The sequence below is a fragment of the Neofelis nebulosa genome, chromosome 18, assembly GCF_028018385.1.
Source record: "Neofelis nebulosa isolate mNeoNeb1 chromosome 18, mNeoNeb1.pri, whole genome shotgun sequence".
NCBI classification, from domain to species: Eukaryota; Metazoa; Chordata; class Mammalia; order Carnivora; family Felidae; genus Neofelis; species Neofelis nebulosa.
This window is the reverse complement of record NC_080799.1, coordinates 9,687,070-9,710,881: the sequence shown is the minus strand read 5'-3', so window position 1 is coordinate 9,710,881 and position 23,812 is coordinate 9,687,070. Positions and strand designations below refer to the sequence as shown.

Sequence of the window (23,812 nt, the reverse complement as noted above, 5' to 3'; positions counted from 1 at the left end):
AGGGTAGCTTGGGACCCTTGAGAGGCAGAATTTTAACGTGGGACCCAACCTACGTGGACCCCGGATAATTCCTCTGTTCTTGGGGCAGGCTCCATCATCCGAGTGTCTCTAATCTAGCCGGCCCTTACAGAGCCCCGGGGCGTCGTGTGCGGCTCCTACCTTAGACGCAGCCACAAGCTGGGCTGTGCTAGCAGCAATTTCATGCGAACACACCATCAGTTCCTCAAATTTCCCTCTGCCTTGTACCACCAGATCGGCTGCGTCCCTGGGAGTCAGGAAGGGACAAGATAGATTATGTCACTGACGGCTGCAACCCCTTATAATCCCACCTCTAGACCTCGCCTATCACCCTGGCTTTTTCAGAGAACACAGACTGCCTGCCCCACCCCTGCACTGCCAAGAGATCCAGGTTTCCTTTTATTTATTTATTTTTTTTAATTTTTTTTTTCAACGTTTTTTATTTTTATTTTTGGGACAGAGAGAGAGCATGAACGGGGGAGGGGCAGAGAGAGAGGGAGACACAGAATCAGAAACAGGCTCCAGGCTCCGAGCCATCGGCCCGGAGCCTGACGCGGGGCTCGAACTCACGGACCGGACCGCGAGATCGTGACCTGGCTGAAGTCGGACGCTTAACTGACTGCGCCACCCAGGCGCCCCCAGGTTTCCTTTTAAACTTCTAGTCCTGTTGGGGCTCCGTCGGTTAAGCGTCTGACTTCGGCTCAGGTCCTGATCTCATGGCTCATGAATTTGAGCCCTGCACTGGGCTCTGTGCTGACATCTCAGAGCCTGGAGCCTGCTTTGGATTCTGTGTCTCCTTCTCTCTTTGTTCCCCCACCCCTACTCTGCCTTTCTCTCTCTCTCAAAAATAAACACTAAAAAAAAAAAAAAAAAAGGTTTAGTACTGTAGTCTTCCCTATCAACAGTCTCTAAGGGGCAGATATTTTCCCTCGGCTATTCTCTGTGATGGGTCACTGGAATGGGGGTGGGGTTGAGGAGCCTTGGGAGCAACAGACACTTACACCATGACAGTGGCTCCCCAGCCCACAGCTTTGGACGCTGAAATGAGTCCTTCCGTCCATCGAGAATTCTTGGCATAAAACTCTTTAGGCGATGCTGTTCCCTAAGGAAATGAAAAATAAGAATGGCTAGCTTTTATTGAGTGCCTACTGTGTGCCCGGTGCTTAGATACCTACAAATATCTATATATATCTATCTATCTATCTGTGTGTGTGTGTGTGTGTGTGTGTATATATATATATATATATATATATATATATATATATATATTACCCCATACAGACCTCATAGTAACCGCAAGAGGTAATCATTATCATCCCATTTTACAGATGACAAAAACGAAGATTCAGAAAGGCAATAATACTTTTCAAGTTGATGCAGGAAATAAGTGGAAGTAAATCCCAGGCTTTTCTGACTCCAAAGCCCCTAGAATTTCTATTATATCACAGCATTTCTACATTGTATATATAAGAGTGTATATATACATATACATATATATGTATATAGGCATCTGCATAGATGAACAACGTGATTGGAGTCCAACCACTTACCATGATTTGCCAAAAGAAGAGACTACACAGTGAATAATTTAAGCAAATAATTTCTGCCTGGAATTTTAAAATGCTTCCATGCTTTGGAAGTGTCTTCCATTTCCAAATTCTAAGACGATAATCTCAGAATCTCCAAGCTCTCCTTACTCAGTCCCCGTCTCTATTTTCGGGGGGCAGAAACCATCCCCTCCCAGACTGGTAAGAAGCACCACCATCAAAGCAGATATGGCTTCGTTCTTTAAAGGATAGTTTTCAGGGGGCGCCTGGGTGGTGCAGTCGGTCAAGTGTCTGAATCTTGGTTTTGGCTCAGGTCGTGACCTCATGGTTCATGGGATCGAGCCCAGCATCGGGCTCTGTGCTGACAGTGCGGAGCCTGTTTGGGATTCTCTTTCTGCCCCTCTCTCCCACTTTCTCTCTCTCTCTCTCTAAGTAAATAAATAAACATTAAAAAAATAAAGGATAGTTTTCGGGCTCAGGAATCCCTCCCTGGACCTCTGTCTCCTGAGCTGCACTGCACGCAGGTGTGAGAAGGAAACACGGCAGTAGGAATGCCCGCGGAGGACTGAGAAAGCCAAGCGATGATGCTGACCAGAAACTGGGATAGAGTCTGTCTGCGAGGAGTGGATTCCACCGTCAGAAACAGACATGGCCCCACCCGCTATGAAAGGTCAGCACCAGGCTGGCTCTTCTCATTTGCCCACTTTTCAAAAGCCCTCCCCTCCTCCTCCAAGGGCCCAGGCTTGCAATGCACGCGGGGTTTCCAGAGCAGGATCTGGCCATGGCGCCTGGGTTAACGAGCCTGCAGCTGGAGGCTGGGGCTGATTGCTCCCTGGGGACCTGGCAGCGCCCCAGATTCCCATGGCATCTGTGCTCGGCCCGGGGAAAGGGAACCACGCCCTCAGATGGACACATGGGACAAGATGGCAGCAGCCGTGGATTTGACTGAAGGTGGATGAGTGTATGGAGTGGACAGAGCCTCCCAGTGAACTGGGAGTCTGTGAATGATGTCTGGTCCCCCCATCCAGGGGCCCTCAGCCACGCTTACCCGGCCACTCTCCACTATCTCTCTCTGGAGGTCCTTAGAGGCCACAATCAGGATCTGGATGGCTTGCATTAGGCTCGTACAGGAACCAAGGATCCTAGGGGGAAAAAAAAAAGGTCAGGGACACAGAACACAGACCAAGAGCTATGAAACAGACGTTTTTCTTTTTCATGCCTAAACACAGGCAAACTTGGGATGGGAAAGGGGGTGGGGAATACGGTGGCGGGGGGAGGGGGGCTGGGGGTGCGGTGAAGCCTTGGAGGAAAGGTACGTGAGTGAGGAGACTTGACTGCAGACAGTTATGTGATGATTCTCGGGGTTTCTTTTCCCCTAAAATGCAGCAGCAATATTATTAAGAATACCGTTATCGACAATTATACAGACTCAGCCAATGCCTGTGGCTGCTAATGTCCTATTGTAATTAATATAATCCAATGCAGGAGAGACTGATCCTGATCACCTAGGCACCACCACACTGTGTAGACTGACCTTTCGTTCACCTCCAATTTGACTCCTGTGTCCCCAGCTCGGGATTTGCTGAGCATCTCCTGTTGAAAATAAGCAGGGTATCTCAATACATCGCGGGTACAGAGCACTCACTGGCATCCTGAAGCACCTTGTGTCCAACACCCCGTGGTAGCTGAGAAACCCAAATCCAGAAACGCCCATCCACGTCCTGGTGGGTTGGGAAAAGAGCCCAGACCTCCGATCTAGTCAGCGAGAAGCAGCCCCGGCAGGCTGGCTCTCCTGTCCGTTGAGTGTCCGTCTTGACTTTCTGGCACCCAGGCCGACGTGCACAGAACTCTGAGATATTGCACCTGCCAGAGGGGGCAGCGGCTAGGGGCAAACCAAGGTGGGCAGCCTGCAGCCTTCCACCAAAGGAACAATATGTGACCCTTCCAATGGTGCCCACTCAGCTTTTCCCCGACACAATCGAAACTCTTGGTGCGTGCCTGGCACGAAGATAAATGTGCATTATCTCATTTAACTCTTCCAACGCCCCTCTGAGGCAAGCACTATTATTACTGCTATCATCTAGAAACGGAATCTGAGCGAGTCTAATGGAACAACCTGTCACAAGTCACACGACGAACAAGCGGTCCAGCTGGAACTGTAACGCAGGATGGCCTCACACCGAAGGAGGTGAGGACCTTCTCCTTTTCTATGCCTCAGGGAGCCTGGGGAGTTTGGGTTGGGGTTGGTTTTACAGGGGCCATCTGTGGCCTGGATGGACAACTGAGACACGTCCCATGGGCAATGTCACACCCGAGGAAGCTGCAAGGGCCTGGCTTTAGGAGACGGGCAGACGCTTCCATACCTCTATCCTGGCCGTGGCGGTTTCAATGGCAGCTGACGTGGCAGCCATCTCCTTGTCCACCAGGTCCCCCAGCTCCTCCTGCTTGATGTCCAGGCCTCTGGGCAGGAGCTCCTGCGAACGGCAGCACAGAGGCTGAAATGACCCTTTGACTTCCTCTTTATTCCTCCCCGACAGACCCACAGTCCTCGCATGGTGGCAGAAGGTAGGAGAGGAAGGTCCCACTACGCAACACGCTTGTAGAACCCATGGAGGCCTCATCTAGAACTCGCTACTGCGTAAACCCTCATGCTCCACACCCCCCCTTTCACTAAAAACTCCCCCTCCTTCCAGAAAGCCACCCTGCCTAACCCCACAAGGCCATTCAGTTGCGACTGCTTGGACCCTGACCCCACAGCTGCACAGTGTTGATTGTATTTGAGGCTTGGGAGGTATGTCAAAAACCTCTTCAAATGTGGGTGATGCCTTCCAACCAACACTCTGCCTCTTATTTAACTCTGTGTCTACAGCAATCATGAGGCAGTGACTCGTCCTGTTCTACGGATGGGAAGCCAAGGCTCAGAGAGGTCTTGACCACAGTCACACTGCTAATGAATGGCAGAGTAGGGATCTGAACTCAGGTCTGATGGCAAAGTCTGTGAATTCTGAAAATATTATGTGTTACGCCTCCCAGAATATAAAACAGGTATGAATGGTTTAAAGAATAAGAAACGGGGCGCCTGGATGGCTCAGGTGGTTAAGCGTCCAACTTGGGCTCAGGTCATGATCTCGTGGTTCGTGGGTTCGAGCCCCGTGTCAGGCACTGTGCTGACAGCTCAGAGCCTGGAGCCTGCTTCAGGTTCTGGGTCTCCCTCTCTCTCTCTGACCCTCGTCCACTCACGCTCTCTCTCTCTCTGTCTCTCTCAAAAATAAATAAACATTAAAAAAAAAGAATAAGAACAATGACCCATGTATCTACCACCCGACCTAAGGAACAGCTTAAGAAACATCAGTATGTTTGAAATTTCCTTTGTATCCTGCTCTAATTCCATTTCCTGACATCCCTATTCCCTACCTTAAGATAAACACAGAATTCAGGAGAATGCTTTCTCATATCCTTTTATTATTATTATTTTTAATGCTTATTTATTTTTATTTTTTTATTTTTTTATTTTATTTATTTTTGGGACAGAGAGAGACAGAGCATGAACGGGGGAGGGGCAGAGAGAGAGGGAGACACAGAATCGGAAACAGGCTCCAGGCTCCGAGCCATCGGCCCAGAGCCTGACGCGGGGCTCGAACTCACGGACCGCGAGATCGTGACCTGGCTGAAGTCGGACGCTTAACCGACTGCGCCACCCAGGCGCCCCAATGCTTATTTATTTTTGAGAGAGAGACAGAGTGCAAGCGGGGAGGGACAGAGAGATGGAGACACGAAATCTGAAGCAGGTTCCAGGCTCTGAGCTGTCAGCTCAGAGCCCGATGCGGGGCTCGAACTCACAAACCATGAGATCGTGACCTGAGCTGAAACTGGATGCTCAACTGACTGAACTACCCAGGCGTCCCTGTCATGTCTTTTTTTTAAAGCTCCATAAGAATGTATCCTTAAACAGTATAATGCTAAGTATGCATATATTGGTCTTTATTTAAAAGGAATCCTACCGTATGTATTTTGCTTGTTCGTTTGGCATTGTGTGTGAGATTTGTTCTATAATGTAGGAATTATTATTTTTTTAAGTTTATTTATTTATTTTGAGAGAGAGAGACAGAGAGACAGAGCAAGTGGGGGAGGGGAAGAGAGAAGGAAAGAGGGAGAATCCTAAGCAGGCTCTGTGCTGTCGGCACAGAGCCTGACATGGGGCTCAACCTAGTGAAACTGTGAGATTGTGACCTGAGCCAAAACCAAGAGTCAAGACGCTTAGCCGACTGAGCCACCCAGCCGCCCCTGTAATGTAGTCATTCTATCCCTAGGCAAATGCACTAGAGAAACTCTTACATCAGGAGATATTTACACAAGTGACCATATGGCATATTTGTGACAGCCTCAAACTGGAAAGAACCCAAATGTTCATCAACCATAGACATCTAGCTATGTGACAGATAGATAAATAAATATAAACAGATATGTGACAGATATATAATTTGAGCTATAGTCACACGACAGAATATTACAGAGCAGTGAAAATGCATGTATCTGTATGGATGAACCTCACACACAGAATGCTGGAAAAAGCAAGGTGTAGGAGAAAAGTCTGTAACACTTAGAACTAAAAATGTTACTTGGGGGAGAAAAGGACATAGTCTTTCTATTGTCTTCGTCTGGAACCCTGACTAACCATTCTACATATAACTTCTATACTCTAGTTTATAAAATCTGTGCCACACTCTATATAATTCCTTCAGTTCTATCATCCAGCCCACTAATTCTTTCTCTAGCTTTGTTTAACCTGCTGTTGAATCTGTAGACTGAGTTCTGACTTTCAATGATTATATTTTTCATTTCTAGAAGTCCCATGGTTGTTTATCAAATATATCTGGTGACTTTTGAAAATGTCTTATTCCTTTGCCACGCTTTCAATGCCTTTTTTTTTTTTAATTTTTTTTTAACGTTTATTTATCTTTGAGACAGAGAGAGACAGAGCATGAACGGGGGAGGGGCAGAGAGAGAGGGAGACACAGAATCTGAAACAGGCTCCAGGCTCTGAGCCGTCAGCACAGAGCCCGACGCGGGGCTCGAACTCACGGACCGTGAGATCATGACCTGAGCCGAAGTCGGACGCTTAACCGACCGAGCCACCCAGGTGCCCCATTGCCTTTTAAAAAGCACTTGGAGGGGCGCCTGGGTGGCGCAGTCGGTTGGGCGTCCGACTTCAGCCAGGTCACGATCTCGCGGTCCGTGAGTTCGAGCCCCGCGTCGGGCTCTGGGCTGACGGCTCGGAGCCTGGAGCCTGTTTCCGATTCTGTGTCTCCCTCTCTCTCTGCCCCTCCCCCGTTCATGCTCTGTCTCTCTCTGTCCCAAAAATAAATAAATGTTGAAAAAAATAAAAATAAAAATAAAAAGTACTTGGAGTCTCCTCAGTCGGTCAAGTGTCTGACTTCGGCTCAGGTCATAATCTCACGCTGTCAGCTCAGAGCCCGCTTGGGATTCTGTCTCCCTCTCTCTCTGCCCCTCTCCTGCTCATGCTCTCTCTCTCTCAAAACTAAATAAATAAACTTAAAAAAGGAAACGTGCTGGAACACGTCAAACACACTCATGGTGAACTGATGTGCGTTGGGACTCTGTGAAAGTTCTTTGGGTTTTAGGTTCAAGGTATATTCCTTCAGAGACCGTTTGGATCTGCCTCCACCAGGTACTTGGGCTCCTAAAAACCTGACTACTTTACATTTAATTTTCTTTTTTTTTTTTTAATTAAAAAAAATAAAAAAAAATTTTTTTAAAATTTATTTTTGAGAGACAGAGCATGAGCGGGGAGGGGCAGAGAGAGCGGGAGACACAGAAGCCAAAGCAGGCTCCAGCCTCAAACTCACAAACTGCGAGATCATGACCTGAGATGAAGTCAGACACGTAACCGACGTGTAACAGGCGCCCTATATTTGATTTTCTGTTTGGGTTTTTTCAGGTCACACAGGTAGTAGGAGATTTGGACCCTGAAACCATAGAAAGGTGGCTTGTAGTTAGAAATTCCCTAGGCAGCCGTGTTTCCTTCTCCCCCTACAACTGAGGTTGAGACAAGATCTCTCCAACAGAGTAGACTTTCCCCCCCCACTTACTTGGGGTGTGACCTTTTGGAGTTCTGCTTCGGGGAGGAAGTCTCTGCATTCCAAACTTTTACCTTACTCGGGCTTACGTTTTGTTTTTTAGTCTCCTCTGTATGTGTGGCCCATTAAAATCCAAGCTCTAGGTCAAGAGATGGACAAACACCAGTTCCTGCGTCCTCTTGGTTTCTGATTCTGAGAATTTCCTTAGTTTTCGGCCAGTTCAGATTCAATTAACATCCCCCCCCCCCCCCCCCCCCCGCCAATTTTATTTAGCTTTTTCCATGTCTTGTGCTGGAAGAGCTTCTAAATATTTGGTCAGTCTTACTGCCAGAAAGGAAACCTGCCCAGGATCTTGCTCTCACACTTTGCTTTTTTTAAATTAACTCGATTCTTATCTCCTCACCTCACGGTGTCCTACAGGCTTTGTGTGTGTCTACTGACACTGAGTTCTGCACAGCACGGGAGAAGATGCTCTGTCTCCAGCAAAAGCCAGACTGTGGCAATGCTCTTGGCCGCCATCAGGAATTTAATGATACTAAAATACCACCAGGATCATGTCATTCTATTGAAAGAAGGGTTAGCAATTCACCGGTATCCAGTCTTCCTTCATCCAGACCTTCACGGATCCCTACCTCGTCGTCCCACTTCTCCCCAGTATGAACCTTCCTCTCTATCCGATCTTTGTAACTGCTTTGCTCTCTCCATGTGCATATTCAATTAGTTAAACATTCACTGGGTGTAAACCCCCTGCCAGATATCACGCCAGGGACCAAGGGACAATGGAAAAAGGCTACGGGCTCTACCTTTGAAGACTCATGGGGGAAAGAGACAGGCAGGCAGGTACCCCGTGGCACTAGCCACCAACACTGTAAGGTGAAGGCGGAAAAGGGGGAGAGGGACCCAGAAAAATGAATAAGGGCCAGACTGTGACGGTCCTTGCATGTCACATTACGTGATTTGATTTTTGTCATCCAACGATCTTTGTTTTTGGAAGAGATCGGAGGAAAAAGAGACCAGAGGCAGACAAACTAACCAGAAGCCTGTTTTAAGAGTTCCGACGAGGGATGACGAAAATCTGAACTCTGGCCCTGATCTCTTCCCTCCCTGGAATTGATATCATGACACATTTTTGGAATTAAGTAAATGCGGCCTTGTACTGAACTCTTAAAACACACTTGATTACTGCTCTTGTCCCGCTGTATCAAAATGGATGATTTCCTTATTTTTCTTTCCCAGAGAGACGATGTCTTGTCTCCGTACAACGACATCTACCACAATTCCCACTACACGTGACATGCTCACTACATCTTTATTAAATCAGTAAATATCCTGCTATCTCCATGTTAGGTGTTACCTGCCCAACCAGATACAAATCCTTAAAAACAGAGAAACTATGCTTATTCTTTTTTGATATTGTTTAGCATAGCGATGAACACACCGTAGGTTCTCAACTCATAGCCGATGAATGAAATATGACTGGAAAATTGGGCAGAGGGTCAGATTTTTCAGTGTCAGCTCTTTCTTTCTTTCCTTCCTTCCTTCCTTCCTTCCTTCCTTCCTTCCTTCCTTCCTTCCTTCAGTGTCAGCTCGCTCCTTCCTTCCTTCCTTCCTTCCTTCCTTCCTTCCTTCCTTCAGTGTCAGCTCGCTCCTTCCTTCCTTCCTTCCTTCCTTCCTTCCTTCCTTCCTTCCTTCCTTCCTTCCTTCCTTCCTTCCTTCCTTCCTTTCTTTTTCTTTCTTTCTAACATTATTTTGGAGAGACAGAGCACAAGTTGGGGAGTGGGCAGAGAGAGAGGGAGACAGAGAATCCAAAGCAGGCTCCAGGCTCCGAGCTGTCAGCACAGAGTCTGACATGGAGCCCAAACTCACAAACTGTGACGTCATGACCTGGGCTGAAGACGGACGCTTAACCGACTGAGCCACCCAGGTGCCCCAACTCTCACTTTCTGGAGTCAAGTGGAAAGCCAGAAAGAACTGGCTTCGGACATCACCGACTCCCTGGCCCATCACCGGCACTCACCCAAGAACCATCGTCACTCCCCCCGGTTGAGACACTGGTCCTACCTCGCCAATGGCGGAGATCTTACTGAGGCAGCTCTTCATGGCTGTGCTGTCATTCTCAAGCATTCCTTCTTCCCCCAGGAAAGCCAGATAGGTGAGGGTCTCCTTGCCAAACTGTTTGCAGGCCTCGGTCAGTGCTGGAGACGTAAGACAACCAAAACTTTTGAGTCCTCCGCTCCCCCTGCTTATGAGACTGGCCCCCCCCCAGCCCCAGTACTCACAGTCAGCAGGCTCCGGTGGGGCTCGAAGGCAGGTGGTGTTAACATTAGCCATGGTGTCACTGGTCAGGTGGGCCAGGAGGGTTACCGAGCGGAGAAGCTCACTGATATCTGCCAGGAGTGTAAAGGAGGTTTCTCAGCACTGTTCACGAGCCGTCACCGCCCTACCTCCTTCCCTGCTTGACAAGTTATATGCACCCCTTTCTTGGAGCATAGGGCCTGGTGGTTATTTCCGCAGGCAAGCGTTTCTGAACTCTGCCCAGCCGTCACTAGCAACAGACCCCATCCTTCGCCTTTCTTACCTTCCGGGCTCCAGCTTTTGTCCAGTTGCTCAATGCAGCTGGAAACAGACTTGACCTTGGAAAGAAGGTGATCTGCGAGAGGGGAGACAGGGCAGAGGCAGAGCCAACTGGCGTTGGAGTCACTTTCTCCCCGTGAGGGCAAGCCACCCAGTGGATGAGTCTGCCTAGCAAGTGGCCTCAGCCCGGCGGGGGGTGCCCTAAGAGGGGGGGTGGGGGCGGAGATGGTTGACTCGGCAGGTACACGACTCTCTTAACGCAGCTTCGAAAGCTGTTCTTCTGAGGCCATCTGGTCCCTGAGCCAAGAACCAGGGCAACCACGTCAGCAGCCGAGAATCAGCCTCTCACTTCTCATTACTGCCGCCAAATCAAATCCAGGCCTTCCTGTTAAGTCTTTCAGGGCCCTTGGACTCGCATTACTCTCGACCCCAGACCCCTGGCTCCGTGAGGCAAATCTAGGCTCATGCTGTGCACGCAACACAGCCGTCCCCACTCTGTGCCTCTGTGCCCTGGTCCACAGAGACGGTGTCCCATAGGAGTTAATATGTGGGCACTCAGGTCACACTGCATCGGTGTGGCTCCCGGCCCCACCATCACTGGCTATGCTCTCAGGCCGTCCATGCCAGCTTCCTCATCTGAAGACGGAGTAACGGCACCACCTCACGGCGCCATCGTGAGGATTCGCTGGGCTGAGGCATGTGAAGCACTTACAACGCCCACGTTTCTGCCCCTCCACTGGCTGCTCATGTCTGTCCTCTTCTGGCAAACCCCCGGCTCATGAAATCTCTTCTCAGAACCTGCCCGTGGCTGCCCCATTTCCTGGCATTTCCCCGGTTGGCGGGGCACTGTGTGCTCCTTCATTTGGGGCTGCTGTAATGGAAGCCATTACAGATGGCTTCCCTGGCGAAAAAGATAGGACAGTCCTGGCCGTACACGTCACCGAATGGAGACGTTTCTATTCGATAATGAAAATCAACTACCAGCTGTTCCCTTCCATCCACCTTTGTTCTCAGTGGGTCCTCTCGTTACTTCGCCAGCAACTACACATGACGTCACCAATGTCCTGGGCCTGGATGCTCTGCTACCTAGTGTGCATGAAGGCCCTCCTCTCCTTTTTACATCTTTTTCTTTTGTTTATTTTTGAGGGGGGGGGGGCGGTGGATGCAAAGCGGGCTCTGTGCTGACAGCAGAGAACCTGATGTGGGGCTCGAACTCACAAACCGTGAGATCGTGACCTGAGCCGAAGTCGGATGCTTAACCGACTGGGCCACCCAGGCGCCCCCGGCCCTCCTCTCATCCGGTGGGCTTCTCCAGTTCCGAATGCTGCCCAATCCGCATGACCTTAGGACTCTTGACCTTGCAGAGCGGGCCCCGTTCATAGCCTGCGACTGCATGGGTATTCTCATTGTTTCTGCCCCGCCATACATCATGGTGCTCCCCGTGTGGGCTTGAAGCTCCTGAGCAACCACCTCTTCATTCAGACCACGTTTTTCTGTTCAGAGACGCAGGGCCGTCTGCTCCTCCACCCCCTGACGCTTAGAGTCGTCATCAGGGCTCTGCTCCCAGGGAGAGTTTCGTTAGCGTGACCCACTGCACAGAGCAGTCCTTATCACAACTGGGGGCTTCGGAAAGAACTACCACTGAGGCCCTGGGCCACACAGCTTCCGGCTGAACTGATCTCAGAGTGGGGGCTGGTCATCACCAGGCGACTCTGACAGGCAGCAGGCCGAGGACCCCCGCTCTCAGTGTCGCTGGGGTTCAATGTCAACACCCAACGGCAACGGGCTTTAAGGATTCACGTGTGCAACCAGGACAGGGGGACATACCTGCAGATCCGGCACAGCTGATCAGAGGGGGCTCCTCCAGCTGCCGCAGGGCCTCTTGTATCACCCGCTCCGCAGCCTTCCTGGTCTCCACCAGAAGCATTTTGCGTTGGTCCTTGGCGAGCTGGCACGCTGATTCCTAGAAATGGTCCAGGGAGGTGAGAATCTGACACAGACCCCGTCATGAGCCTTCGAACAGCAGCCATCTTGATGCAGCTGGGATTCCGGCATCTTAACTCAAGTTGTGGCTAACGAGGCCCAAGCCAGTTCGCCTGCCACAGAGAACGACCCTTTCCCTTGGTCCACAGGCGTGCGCAGGGGTGCAACACAGGAAGCTATGGGGACGGACCTCCTGTAACCCATTCTCCACGCCTGGGGGGAGCACCACGCACAGCGCTTCTCTTGTGAAGACACGGAGCTTGGCTGTCCCTCATCTGCTCTGGGGGTGATGCAGAGCAGAATGCCTTCACGATCAGCCCAGAGGCCCCAGACGGTTTTCACAGTCCGTCCCCAGCTCCCCGCCTCCATGGATACATCACCGAGGCCCACGGCTCGGACCCGGGCACCCAGCAGGCGTCTGTTACTTGCCTGTGTGCTGGATAGTTCCCGCTGGGCGAGTTCCAGCTGTTCCTGAAGAGTAGATAATTCCTCCTCCCGGAGGGCCACAGCGTGCACCAAGCCGCTCCGCTCCTCCTCTAGTTCCGCGAGCTGTGCCGCCCATTTGGCTTCTGCCTGCAATGTCGGCCACGTGGGAAGAAGGAGAATCAAACTGTCTGCTTCCCAGGAGTCCAGACCCACCAGCGGGCCACACGGAACAGCAGGTGGTATCTCTAAGCCGCCACCTTCACCCTCCCCAATCACACACAGAACACGGATGGGACCAGCTTGGCCAGCTGCTGGATGGAGCTGGCCGCCGGGTGACGGCAGTGCCCAGGCCAGAGGGGAAAAAATAAGGGAGAGAAGGGAGGTGATGCTCACCTGGGCAGAAGTTTCCAGGCTGCTTTGGACAATCTGGAGTTCCTGTTTGCTGGTGGCAAGTTCTTGCTTCAAGTTGTCCAGTACTTCGGTCTGTTCTTGAGTCTGAAAGAGAAGAAACACAGGAGCACTCTGATCAAGGTGCTGGTTGCCAGGGATAAACACCTGTAAAAATCCCCAAGCTACTGGGGTGCCTGGCTGGCTCGGTAGGTAGAGCATGCAACTCTTTTTCTTTTTTTTTAACGTTTACTTATTTTTGAGACAGAGAGAGACAGAACATGAACGGGGGAGGGGCAGAGAGAGAGGGAGACACAGAACCGGAAGCAGGCTCCAGGCTCCGAGCCGTCAGCCCAGAGCCCGACGCGGGGCTCGAACTCAACGGACCGCGAGATCGTGACCTGAGCGGAAGTCGGACGCTCAACCGACTGCGCCACCCAGGCGCCCCAAAGAGCATGCGACTCAATCTCAGGGTGGTGAGGTGGAGGCCCGTGTTGGGCGTAGGGATTCCTTAAAAACAAAATCTCAAAAACAAGCCCCAAGCTATCAATGGGAGATTTGTGTGCTCTGTTGGAGGCAAGACTGGATGTGCGCAAAAGTGGGCGGGAGGAGGTGAGAACCCAGAGTATAGTGACGAGTCTTCTGGCTAAGTGGAATATCAAAGACGGGAGTTTCAGGGACATTTCCTAAGTGTCACGCTTCGGCTTATGATACTAATTAAAGTAGAACTAGTTCTTTTTTCTTATACATAGAAGGTGTTCTTTCTTATTATTTAAATAGAAGCATTACTGATACAAAACCGGATCGTTAATTCAGCCACCCCAACGCCTGCTATGTCGCTGCATCTTACCATCTGGAAACAATTCCCTTCTTTCAAAATTTCTTTTCTGAGGGGTATTTTTTGAAGAGCCCGTTGCAACCCATTAGAATTTACAGCTAACATTTTAAAAAAGGAAGTAAACAAAGCAAAAAATATAACCACACGCATCCACACAGTAAGGCTAAGCATGGCTTTGTGAAATTTTACTTCCTACTCTGGGTCACAGAAAAGTGAAAGGCACTATCCTTTTCCTTTTTAAAATAATTAAAAAAAATTTTTTTAGTGTTTATTTATTTTTGAAGGAGAGAGAGACATAGTGTGAGTGGGGAAGGGCAGAGAGAGACACAGAATCGGAAGCAGGCCCCAGGCTCTGAGCTGTCAGCACAGAGCCCGACGCGGGGCTCGAACTCACAAACCGCGAGATCATGACCTGAGCCGAAGTCAGACGCTCAACTGACTGAGCCACCCAGGCACCCCTCTTTTTAAATTTTTAAAAATGTTTATCTTATTTTTGACAGAGGTAGAATGCGAGTAGGGGAGGGGAAGAGAGAGAGGGAGACACAGAATCCAAAGCAGGCTCCAGATTCTGTGCTGTCTGCACAGAGCCTGACGCGGGGCTCGAACCCATGGACAGCAAGATCATGACCTGAGCTGAAGTCAGACGCTTAACTGACTGAGCCACCCAGGCACCCCCATCTGACATCTCTTACTGCCACCCACCCCCCAACTCATGGGTGTTCTCCTGGCCACAAGTCTCTCTGACACCCAGGTGCTTTCACTTCTCTCAACCCTCCCGGACTCACCCTAGACAAGCCTTTGCTGATGTACCTACTCAGCTGGATCCCCTTCGTCGCTCCGTGCCTCTAATCCCCTGTGCATCGGACACCATGGCCCTGCCTCACGCCTCTTGTAGTACACTTGTAGGGCTCTAACCCACTTCTGCTGTCCACGGAGCAGTCTTTCCACTGGCCTAGTGCCCCAGGCCCGCCTCCAACTCGGGCAGGCCCCTCCCTTGCCCCCCCCCCCACCCCCCCGCCACTTCTCCCCCCTCACCTTCCGCTGGGCCTGGTCACTTATGCGCTGGAAAGAGTCTTCCAGCTCTTTTTTCTCTCGTTCCAAATCCGCCTGGGCTTGTCTGGCCACGGACACCTGTTTGGTCACCTCTGCATTCTGGATGAGAAAAGAACAGCGGGCTTATCTCAGGCGTAACATCTCGGGGACAACATCTCCCTTCTAGAACAAATGACAGCATTCAGGCTATTGGACACAGTAATCACTTTTCTACCTGGAGAGAAGCCAGAATGAAGCTGTCATTTTCAGATACTCAACGCTTAAGTATTTAAAAGAAGAATAACAAGGACGGGGGACAAACCCTTCGGGGCTGGCATCAAAGGTGGGGCTCAAGGCGTGGGAGGCAAGGAAGCCTGAAAAGCTGTGGTTCCAAGAAACGATGGTGAGCCCCTCAGAATCGATGCAGGCACGGGAGTGGCGTGGGGACTGCCCAGGCCGCGGGGCAAGAGGCGGGTGGAGGGTCCTACCTTCCGTAGCAGGTCGGCGTGGTTCTGCACCAGCTCACTGTACTTTTCCTTTAGCTTGCTGTACCGCTGTTCATTGGCCTGGGCTCTCCCTGTTTTGTCAGGGGGCCAAGGTGAGCAGTGGACCCCTGCTGGGGGACCCCGTGCCTTCCTTCCAACACGCCAGAGTCCCTAGAACATCCTCCTTTCTTTTCACAAATGCATGCACCTTCTGCTCCCTGGGAAATCCTACTGAAATAAACTCCTCTGGGAAGCGGTCTTTAAAAAAGAATCCACCTGACTCGTGGGGCGCCTGGGTGGCTCAGTCGGTTAAGCGTCCGACACCGGCTCAGGTCACGATCTCGTGGTTTGTGGGTTCGAACCCTGCGTCAGGTTCTGGGCTAACAGCTCAGAGCCTGCTTCTGGTTCTGTGTCTCCCTCTCGCACTCTGTCCCACCCCTGCTTGTGCATGCACGCATGCTCTCTCTCCTTCTCAAAAATAAACCTCAAAAAAAAAAAAAAAAATCTACCTGATTCTGACGGCTGCACTGATTCGTGCCTCCTGGGCATTCACACACACGGTATTTGCTTCATCAGTGTTTTTGGCTTTTATGGCAAGTTTTTCTTAGGCTATCTCTCCTTTGGACACCCCACCGTCACCTCCTGGTTCCCGTCCCGGCATTCTGAGCAGTGTGGCACGTGGGGCTCTCTACCTGCTGGGCCCTAACCTGCCCCCCTCAGACTGGCAACACGAGGGTCCTTCCTGGCAGCTCTTCTGGACAGATGTATCACCTGGGGCTCTGCCACCCAGCCCCGTCCTCCCTGTGAGCCTAGCCTGACCCTGCGGCCCCCACCCTCAGCCCCAGCCCGACAGACTCACTTTCTATCTCTGTCAGGCTCCGCTGGGCCTTCTCCGTGTCTTCTCGCTTCTTCTTGAGCTCATCCAGTTCCGCGCGGAGGAACTCGCTGTCGTCGACCGCCTGCTGCCGCAGGTGCCGCTGCTCTGCCAGCTCGGCCTCCAGCTCGCTGACCCGGCCCTTCAGCTGCAGCACCGCCCGCTGGCTCTGTGGGATGAACTCAGCCAATGAGCCCCATGGCTGCACCGCTGGGGTCGGCCGGGCCGGGCTGGGCTGGGCTGGGCGGGAGAAGCGGGTCCTCCAGGGTTTCCAGCGCTGATCCAATAAAGTACCCGAGTCTGCCTAACAAACCCACTCCCGTGGCCTCACGGGAATTGAGGGTTTTGCTCATTCTAAGCCACCCAGCCAAACACGGGGTGACAGCAGGGGAGCTCTGACCCTGTTAGGGGCCTAGGAGCAGTTGTGGGTGAGCTGGCCTGAGGGAGGAGGCGATGTGTGCCTGTCCCAGTGAATGAAGCCTCCGACCAGCCGTGGGCCGGAGGGGCGGGCCTATTCACTGCCCCGGCCTCTGCAAACAGCCACCAGAGTTACAAATCAAACCTTCTGATCACCATGGGAAGAGAATAGGTCTTTCCAAGCACCACGGGGATGCCGGGCTTGGCCTAGATGCCATTCTCGAGGTAGGAAGAGTGGAAACACAGTGCCACCAAGACCACGAGAGGACCAGGTCTGTCTGGTCTGGGCATTTCTACTAATGAGTCCCCCCCCCCTCACACACACTTAAAATGAGGTCTGACAAGTGTCTCCACAAAGCGAAGTTAGTATGAAGCCCAGAACTGGATCACAGCCTGAGTCCTACCTCAGTCTTCATGTTCTCCAGCTGTGCCTTCAGCTCACTGATGTCTCTGTAGAGTTGACCAATTAAGTGTTCCCTGGGAACAGAAGGAGAACAAGTTTGCTTCCACTGCGCCTCCCCCCCTTTCCTTTTAAATGCGAGCTGGGAGATCAGGGGAGGAAGTTAAAAGCTGGTGTTAATGTGGGGAAAGTGCTTTGAGATCCCATAAATTATATGCTAAGACCCTCAGTGTTCCCAGACCTGAACCTAACACTCATGGGTCCACCGTTACTTCAGCCCCATTCGATTTCCCTCTGGGATCACGGGGCTGTGGGTCAAGACGTTTCTCTAGGGGGCCCACGTGTCACGGAGCATCCCGCCCCGGTTAGGTGCGGCAAGCCGGCTCCCGGCTCCACCTAGTTTCCGCACCAGCGGGCTGTGCCCAGCTCCCACTCACTTCTCCTCCTTGTTCACGCCGTTCTGACTGTTGAAATTGAAGGGGTCGCTGCTGAACGAGCTGCCAAAGATGTCATCAAACTTGTTGTCGAACAAGTTCTGTGGTGACCAAAAGGGAGGGAAGACAAAGTTAGAGACCCAGAGACTTCCGGGAAGGGGTCAGATGAGTGACATGTGAAAAAGGACCCTTTCTTAACTGGGTTCAAATCCATTTGTGGTCCCTCCCGGGGACCACAGGGCGGGGGGAGGGGGCTCAGTCTAGGTTAGCGCTTGGGTTAGACGGCAGCTGATCTTGGTGACAGTCAAAGGGTCTTGGCCAGAGCCTCTCGCGTCCTCTCCCCTGTGTGCATGGGGCAGCTGGAAGGGCCGCCCCTGGGGCACGCCACCTGCTGGGCTCCAACCCCGCCCCCCTCGGGTTCTAGTGAGGCGCTCCGCACCTGCTGTGAGGCATCCATGTCAACGAGGTCATCCTTCTCCAAGACTGGCTCGCTGTCCGGGGACGAGGCCTCGGCCGGGATGACCACCACGGGGCTGATGTGTTCTGACAGGGCAGAGGCTCGCAGGAAGTTGGGTGGGTTCTGAAGAGGGAAGACACGCCCCCGAACCGCGTCACCGACCAGGCCTGCCGGTCTTTACGAGCACCCTGGACCCGGCAGCTCCCACGGCCAGGGGGCCGGGCACGCTTACCTCCGGCAGCTGAGGGATCTGAATGAGCCGCTTGAAATACTGGAGGTTGCTTGAGCGGTAGAACAGATCTTTCAACCTGGGGGGTGGAGAAGGGCCTCAGGGGTGCTGGGCGCCTTCCCCAGCCCCGGGTCGGGGACACTGCAGCCACCCAGCTCTCCTGCTGCCCACCCAGCCCAAAGGCGTGGGCTGTCAAGGAGACGGCTTCCATGGCGCTGGGCTTCAATTGTGATGCTAAAGGGGGAAGGTCATTTGTAGCCAGTCCTCACAGGAGACAGGGATTCAAATGACCGAATCCTCCGGAAGAGTGGATCATCCCAGAACAAGATCTGCGTCACCACAGAATCTACGCTGTTGTCTGGCTGATGTCTCTTCCCAAGAATGTTCGGCTTAGAATAACACGAAAATAAATTTACTCTCTCTGAGGATAAACCACCTAACCATAAGAAAAGGGAAGGGAACTTAATTACTGAGGTAAATTTCCTCAGGGTGCCTGTGTGGCTCAGCTGGTTAAGGGTCCGACTTCAGCTCAGGTCATGTTCTCACGGTTTATGGGTTCGAGCCCCGTGTTGGGCTCTGGACTGAAAGCTCAGAGCCTGGACCCTGCTTTGGATTCTGTGTCTCTCTCCCTCTGCCCCTCCCCTGCTCATGCTCTCTCTCTCTCTCTCTCTCAAAAATAAATAAACATTTAAAAAAAGTAAAAAAAAAAAAAAAACCAACCCCAAAACTAAGGTAAAGCTCCTTTTAATTAACTCACCCTGCTTTAAAGCTGTGTGTTACCTCCCAGTTAGACTAGAAGCCTCTAGAGGGCAGAGCCTGGGCCCTGCTGAGCTAGGGGTACCACAGTACCATGCACAGAGGCATCAACTCATCAAGAAAGACTTCATTGGAGGAAAGCAATCTATTTATACTGTGTCCTCATCTTGGATGGATATGGGGGTGAAGAAACCAAATATTTTTTCTCGTCTTCAGGTCTCTGTTTTCAATCGAAACGTGGAAGGCCCAGAAAGCAGAGGGCACCAGACAGATTTCCTGAGAGGAAAGAGCATCGTGGGTCTCAGCACCCTCTCTCTGCAACCTCTCTCAGAATCTCCTTCAGCTCAGCCCAATAAACTAAACCCCTGGGATCTCATGTCAGCCATTCTGACCCCAAGGCTGGAACTGCCCCTGTGATGTCATTGGTGCTTTCCCCAAAGTCGTCGACACTGAGGCCTCCGGGAGCTGCCAGGTCTGTGCAGAGGAGAAAGTGAGACAGCTGCTCACGGCAGAAGTTTTTATAAGCTAGGAGAACATTAAAGGAAATAAAATCACCTGACCACACATCCCCCTCTTTCTGGGCTGGAGCCAACAGTAATAGGCCGCACTGCTTTCACAAGCTACTGGAATTTACCATTCCAGGAAATCAGCCCCAGGGCCTGTCTCCTAGGATTTAATAAGTCATTTATTATAGAATAAACATATGAGGCTTTTCAAATGGAATAAGGAAACCGGGAGGTGAGCAAAACCCTGAACTTGTCCTCTGACTGTGGCTCGGAACCAGTAGGAGAAGCCTGGGATTTGGTGGGTATTTTTCCTCTATTGTCAGGGATGAAGAAATTAATAGGCAAAACAAGAGGGTCAAATACAGCGTGCCGAGCCCCAGTGCCCTTCTCGGCACCTGGGTTCTCTCTCCCTCTCTCTCGTGCTTCCTTCCCCTCTTCTGGGGCACACGTATCGAAAGCTGAGTTGTACTTCTCGCCTCACCAGTGATCATCTTGCCCAAATGCACAGAATAATTTATCCCTCGGTCAGATAATCTCTTCCTCTTCTAGACAAGACACCTGGCTTCCTCGCTTAGTAATTTATCCCAATATTTGTGGGTAACTGGCTGCTACGTATCAGGAGCTAGGGACGTAAGAATGGGTAGTCAAGCAGAAATAAAGCTGGTTCTAAGAACCATGAAAGAAACAAGGCACTGGCCTGGAGAATATGGGGAGGCGGGGCTGGGGTTGGAGGAACAGGAGGTGAAGAAAACCCAACTTAAATAAGAGATTTAAGATTTAAGGGGGGCCTGGGTGGCTCAGTCGGTTAAGAGTCAGACTCTTGATTTCAGCTCAGGTCATGATCTCACGGTCGTGGGATCCAGCCCCCCACCATTGGGCTCTGCTGGGTGTGGAACCTGCTTCAGATTCTTTCTTTCTCTTTCTCTCTCTCCCTGTGCCCCTCACCCCAACTTGTGTGCACGTGCACTCTCTCTCTCTCTCAAAAATAAAATAAAAATAAAATAAAATAAAAAATAAAATCTTAAAAGATTTAATGCCAGAGATGCCTTTGTGAGGAGGTGATGGAAGATGATCCAGAGCTGGCCAGGCTGGGAGAACATCCCCAGGGATGGAATGGCAAGCCCTAAGCCCCTGACAGAGAAATGTGCTGGGTAGGTTCCAGGAACAAGAAGACCCCGTGTGGCCGAAACCTCGTAAGCCCTGGAGACGAGGTGAGAGATGGCAAGCAGGGCCTTGGGGACCACGGAGAAGAGCTTGGAGTTTATTCTCGGTGTAATCAGAAGCCACCGGAAGGTTCTGAGCAAGGGACTGATGTCTTCACAAGGTTGTTCTAACTGCTGGGGGAGGACAGAACTGCAGGGGGCAGCAGTGGAAACTCAGGGTGTCCGCCATATTGGAGGGTCCTGGCCCACAACAATGGCAGCCAGAGAGATAGGAGCTATGACTGGAACCAAGATATATTTGCAGAGCATCAGCTGAACCTGCTGGTAGACTGGACGTGGGGGATGGGGATGAGGAAAATGGGGAGTTCCCGGTCTCTGGCCCAAATGGATGTGGCAGCATTTACTGAGATAGAGAAGACTGGGGAGAACACTTTGGGAGGAGAATCTAGAGTTCAGTTTGAGATGTAAGTTTGGTGTGGGATGTCAGACGGACCATTGGGTATGTGAGACTGGAATTCGGAGTCAAGGCCCTGCTAGAGACACATATCTGGGCGTTGCTTTTCATGTACATGGTGTAAGACCCTACGCGGTAGGAGAACGTAGGAAGAGGAAACAGAGGGTGAAGCCCTGGGCATACAGCAGGTGATGAATGGATGTACGGAATCGCCTTCTTCTACACGCGTGTATGGTTTTTATCAGAGAACAGATAGCTTCCCCAGCCAGTGGTAGGTTTGCTGCTGTCCTACTTACTTCCCCTCACTTTACTGCTTTGCCATTCAGATACTGGCGATCCTCAATCGTTATAAAGCAAGTGCTCTTACAAGGATTAGTTGATTTTTTTTTTTTTAATTTTTTTTTTCAACGTTTTTTATTTATTTTTGGGACAGAGAGAGACAGAGCATGAACGGGGGAGGGGCAGAGAGAGAGGGAGACACAGAATCGGAAACAGGCTCCAGGCTCTGAGCCATCAGCCCAGAGCCTGACGTGGGGCTCGAACTCACGGACCGCGAGATCGTGACCTGGCTGAAGTCGGACGCTTAACCGACTGCGCCACGCAGGCGCCCCAAGGATTAGTTGATTTTATAGCAGTTTTTGGATTCGCCTTCATTTCTCTCCCATAAGCCACTTACTTCGAGAACTGCTCCATGAAGCGGTCCCGGTGGCCTTGCAGGGTGTCAGCTGGGAGACCTGGAAGATATTGGAATAGAGTGAGAGGGAAGAGGACCACAGGAGGACCAGGTGAGCCACAGCGGGGCTCTGGAAGGAGGGGACCAGCCACCCTGGGGCTTGCGGCCAGTCTTGCCGGTGCGGGGGCGGGGGGAGGAGGAAGGTGGGCATTCCTGGCCTAGAGCTGCCCCAGGATTGGTAACCAAGGGGCCCAGAAGGACCCGCAGGGAACCCGGGGTGGGGGGCGCTTGTCCCTCAAATCTGTCCTCCTGTTTGCTCCCGGAGTGCAAGCTATTCTGGGCACAGTGGGCTGGAAGTTGTGTCCCTGACCACAGAAGCGACCGTGGTTGACCTGACCAAGCTGCGGGACGGAAGGGATCCAGAGAGCCTGCCTGAGAGGTTGGCTGTGCGAAGGCAAAGATTGCGGACGACACTCAGGATCTCAGTCCGGTGCTCGTTCGGCCCTGCCACTGCATGATGCTGGACGAGTGGCAGCATCGAAGCGCCGGCCTCCGCCCCTACAGAGCGGGCTCTCTGAGGTCCTTTCTGCTCCCAGATTATGTCACTCCGTGTACTTCAACCACAGATCACAGCTCAGCGATCCTTTTAGTTCTTGCTTTATTCCTTAAATTTACATTTTAGTAATTTTTGGGTAGGTGATGTTTGGTATAAATAGGGAACACATGCAAAATGTATGAGAATTCGGAATGCCAAGTATAAACGGTGGACGATGGCACTGTACCTCCGTGATCTCTCTCCCAAGAACCCTTAGCCCCAGTCGTGAGAAAAACAGCGGACAGACTTGAATTGAGGAACATTCTACAAGTGTCGGACCGATTCTCCCCTAAACCGTCAAGGTCACAAGTCTGAGACACTGTCACGGCCAAGAGGAGCCTAGGGGGACACAAAGACTAATACAATGTGGCGTCCTGGATGGCACATGAGGTAAAAACTGGGGAAATCTGAATAAAATCTGGACTTCAGTTGAGAGTCGTGTGTCAATATTGGTCCATTAAGTGTGACAAATGTACCATACTCATGAAAGATCTTAACAACAGAGGAAACTCGCTTCAAGGTATAGGGGCACTTCCTGAACTATCTTTACAACTTTTCTGTAGATCTAAAACTATTCTAAAATCAAACATTCATTTTTAGAGAAGTATATACTCTGTGGGGCAACTGCGTTTCTTCTCTTGGCATTCAGTCCACCCTGTGCCCCTCCAGGGGCGTCCACTTGCCTCGACGCCTTTCTAACGCTTGAACGTCGAATTTCCAACCTCCCTTCCTCACACTGTTCCCAGACTAACCAGACTGAATGTCGCTTTTCCCGTCCCGTCTGAATCACCAGATCCGCATCTCGTCAGTGACCACAGTTCTAGAGTGATCCCTTGTCCTTGTCTTCTAAAATTCATCCTGTCCCCTTTTCCAGGGCCACAAAACCTTGCTAGTATCCACTCAGGCCTCAACTCTTGTTTCTCCATCACCCATACACTCTGCATGTGTATATCCTTCGTGGTGAACACCTCCGAGGGTGGCCCAGAAACCACCCACATCAGTTTCACCTGGGATACGGTTTAATAACGAAGACCCCTAACCTACCAGACTGACCAACGCAGACCTTGCAGGGGCAGGACCCACACACGCTGTTTTAAGCGAGAAGCACACGTGAAAGCATGAGAACATCCACGACACTAGTAGTTTCCAAAATACAATCTACGAAAGCATCCCAGGGGTGTCTGGCTGGGTAGCGGGTGGCCCTCCGGTTACCAGAGCAGCTCTGTTTTATTATTTTTTTTTTATTTCCCCACAAAATGCCACTTGTAACGCTCTGGAAACCACTGTGCCCCTGCTCCTGTGGGTCTAGGCCGGGTCTGGCATCATTTGTGTGGGTCCCAGGATACACAACACATACGGACAGAGGTGCGACAAAAGCCAGAGGTAGAGGGAAAGGACCGTCCTAGGAAACCCTATGGTGAGTGGGCACACCAAAACTTGTGCCCTGCTCGTCTCCACTCTTAAGA

The 23,812-nt window shown here is 51.4% G+C and overlaps 1 protein-coding gene and 1 long non-coding RNA gene across 2 annotated transcripts in view; one reads left to right on the top strand and one right to left on the bottom strand.

Moving 5' to 3' along the window:
* The window catches only part of HIP1 (huntingtin interacting protein 1), a 153,161-nt gene that overhangs the window by 9,133 nt on the left and 120,216 nt on the right, over positions 1-23,812 (bottom strand). Inside the window, exons 9-27 of the mRNA XM_058710848.1 lie at positions 21,755-21,812; positions 18,203-18,278; positions 17,953-18,093; positions 17,517-17,614; positions 17,084-17,156; positions 16,248-16,431; positions 15,392-15,480; positions 14,907-15,023; positions 13,040-13,141; positions 12,650-12,793; positions 12,065-12,200; positions 10,242-10,313; positions 9,943-10,050; positions 9,725-9,858; positions 3,929-4,039; positions 3,100-3,158; positions 2,614-2,707; positions 1,020-1,120; positions 160-265 (exon numbers count right to left, since the gene is read on the bottom strand). Coding sequence (XP_058566831.1) covers positions 160-265; positions 1,020-1,120; positions 2,614-2,707; positions 3,100-3,158; positions 3,929-4,039; positions 9,725-9,858; positions 9,943-10,050; positions 10,242-10,313; positions 12,065-12,200; positions 12,650-12,793; positions 13,040-13,141; positions 14,907-15,023; positions 15,392-15,480; positions 16,248-16,431; positions 17,084-17,156; positions 17,517-17,614; positions 17,953-18,093; positions 18,203-18,278; positions 21,755-21,812 — 2,003 coding nt within the window. The remainder of the gene's footprint in view (positions 1-159; positions 266-1,019; positions 1,121-2,613; positions 2,708-3,099; positions 3,159-3,928; positions 4,040-9,724; positions 9,859-9,942; positions 10,051-10,241; positions 10,314-12,064; positions 12,201-12,649; positions 12,794-13,039; positions 13,142-14,906; positions 15,024-15,391; positions 15,481-16,247; positions 16,432-17,083; positions 17,157-17,516; positions 17,615-17,952; positions 18,094-18,202; positions 18,279-21,754; positions 21,813-23,812) is intronic.
* LOC131501129 (uncharacterized) lies at positions 18,428-23,212 on the top strand. The gene is made up of 4 exons (XR_009256656.1): positions 18,428-18,673; positions 19,172-19,759; positions 21,747-21,863; positions 22,077-23,212. It is a non-coding gene; the product is annotated as an uncharacterized LOC131501129 (long non-coding RNA).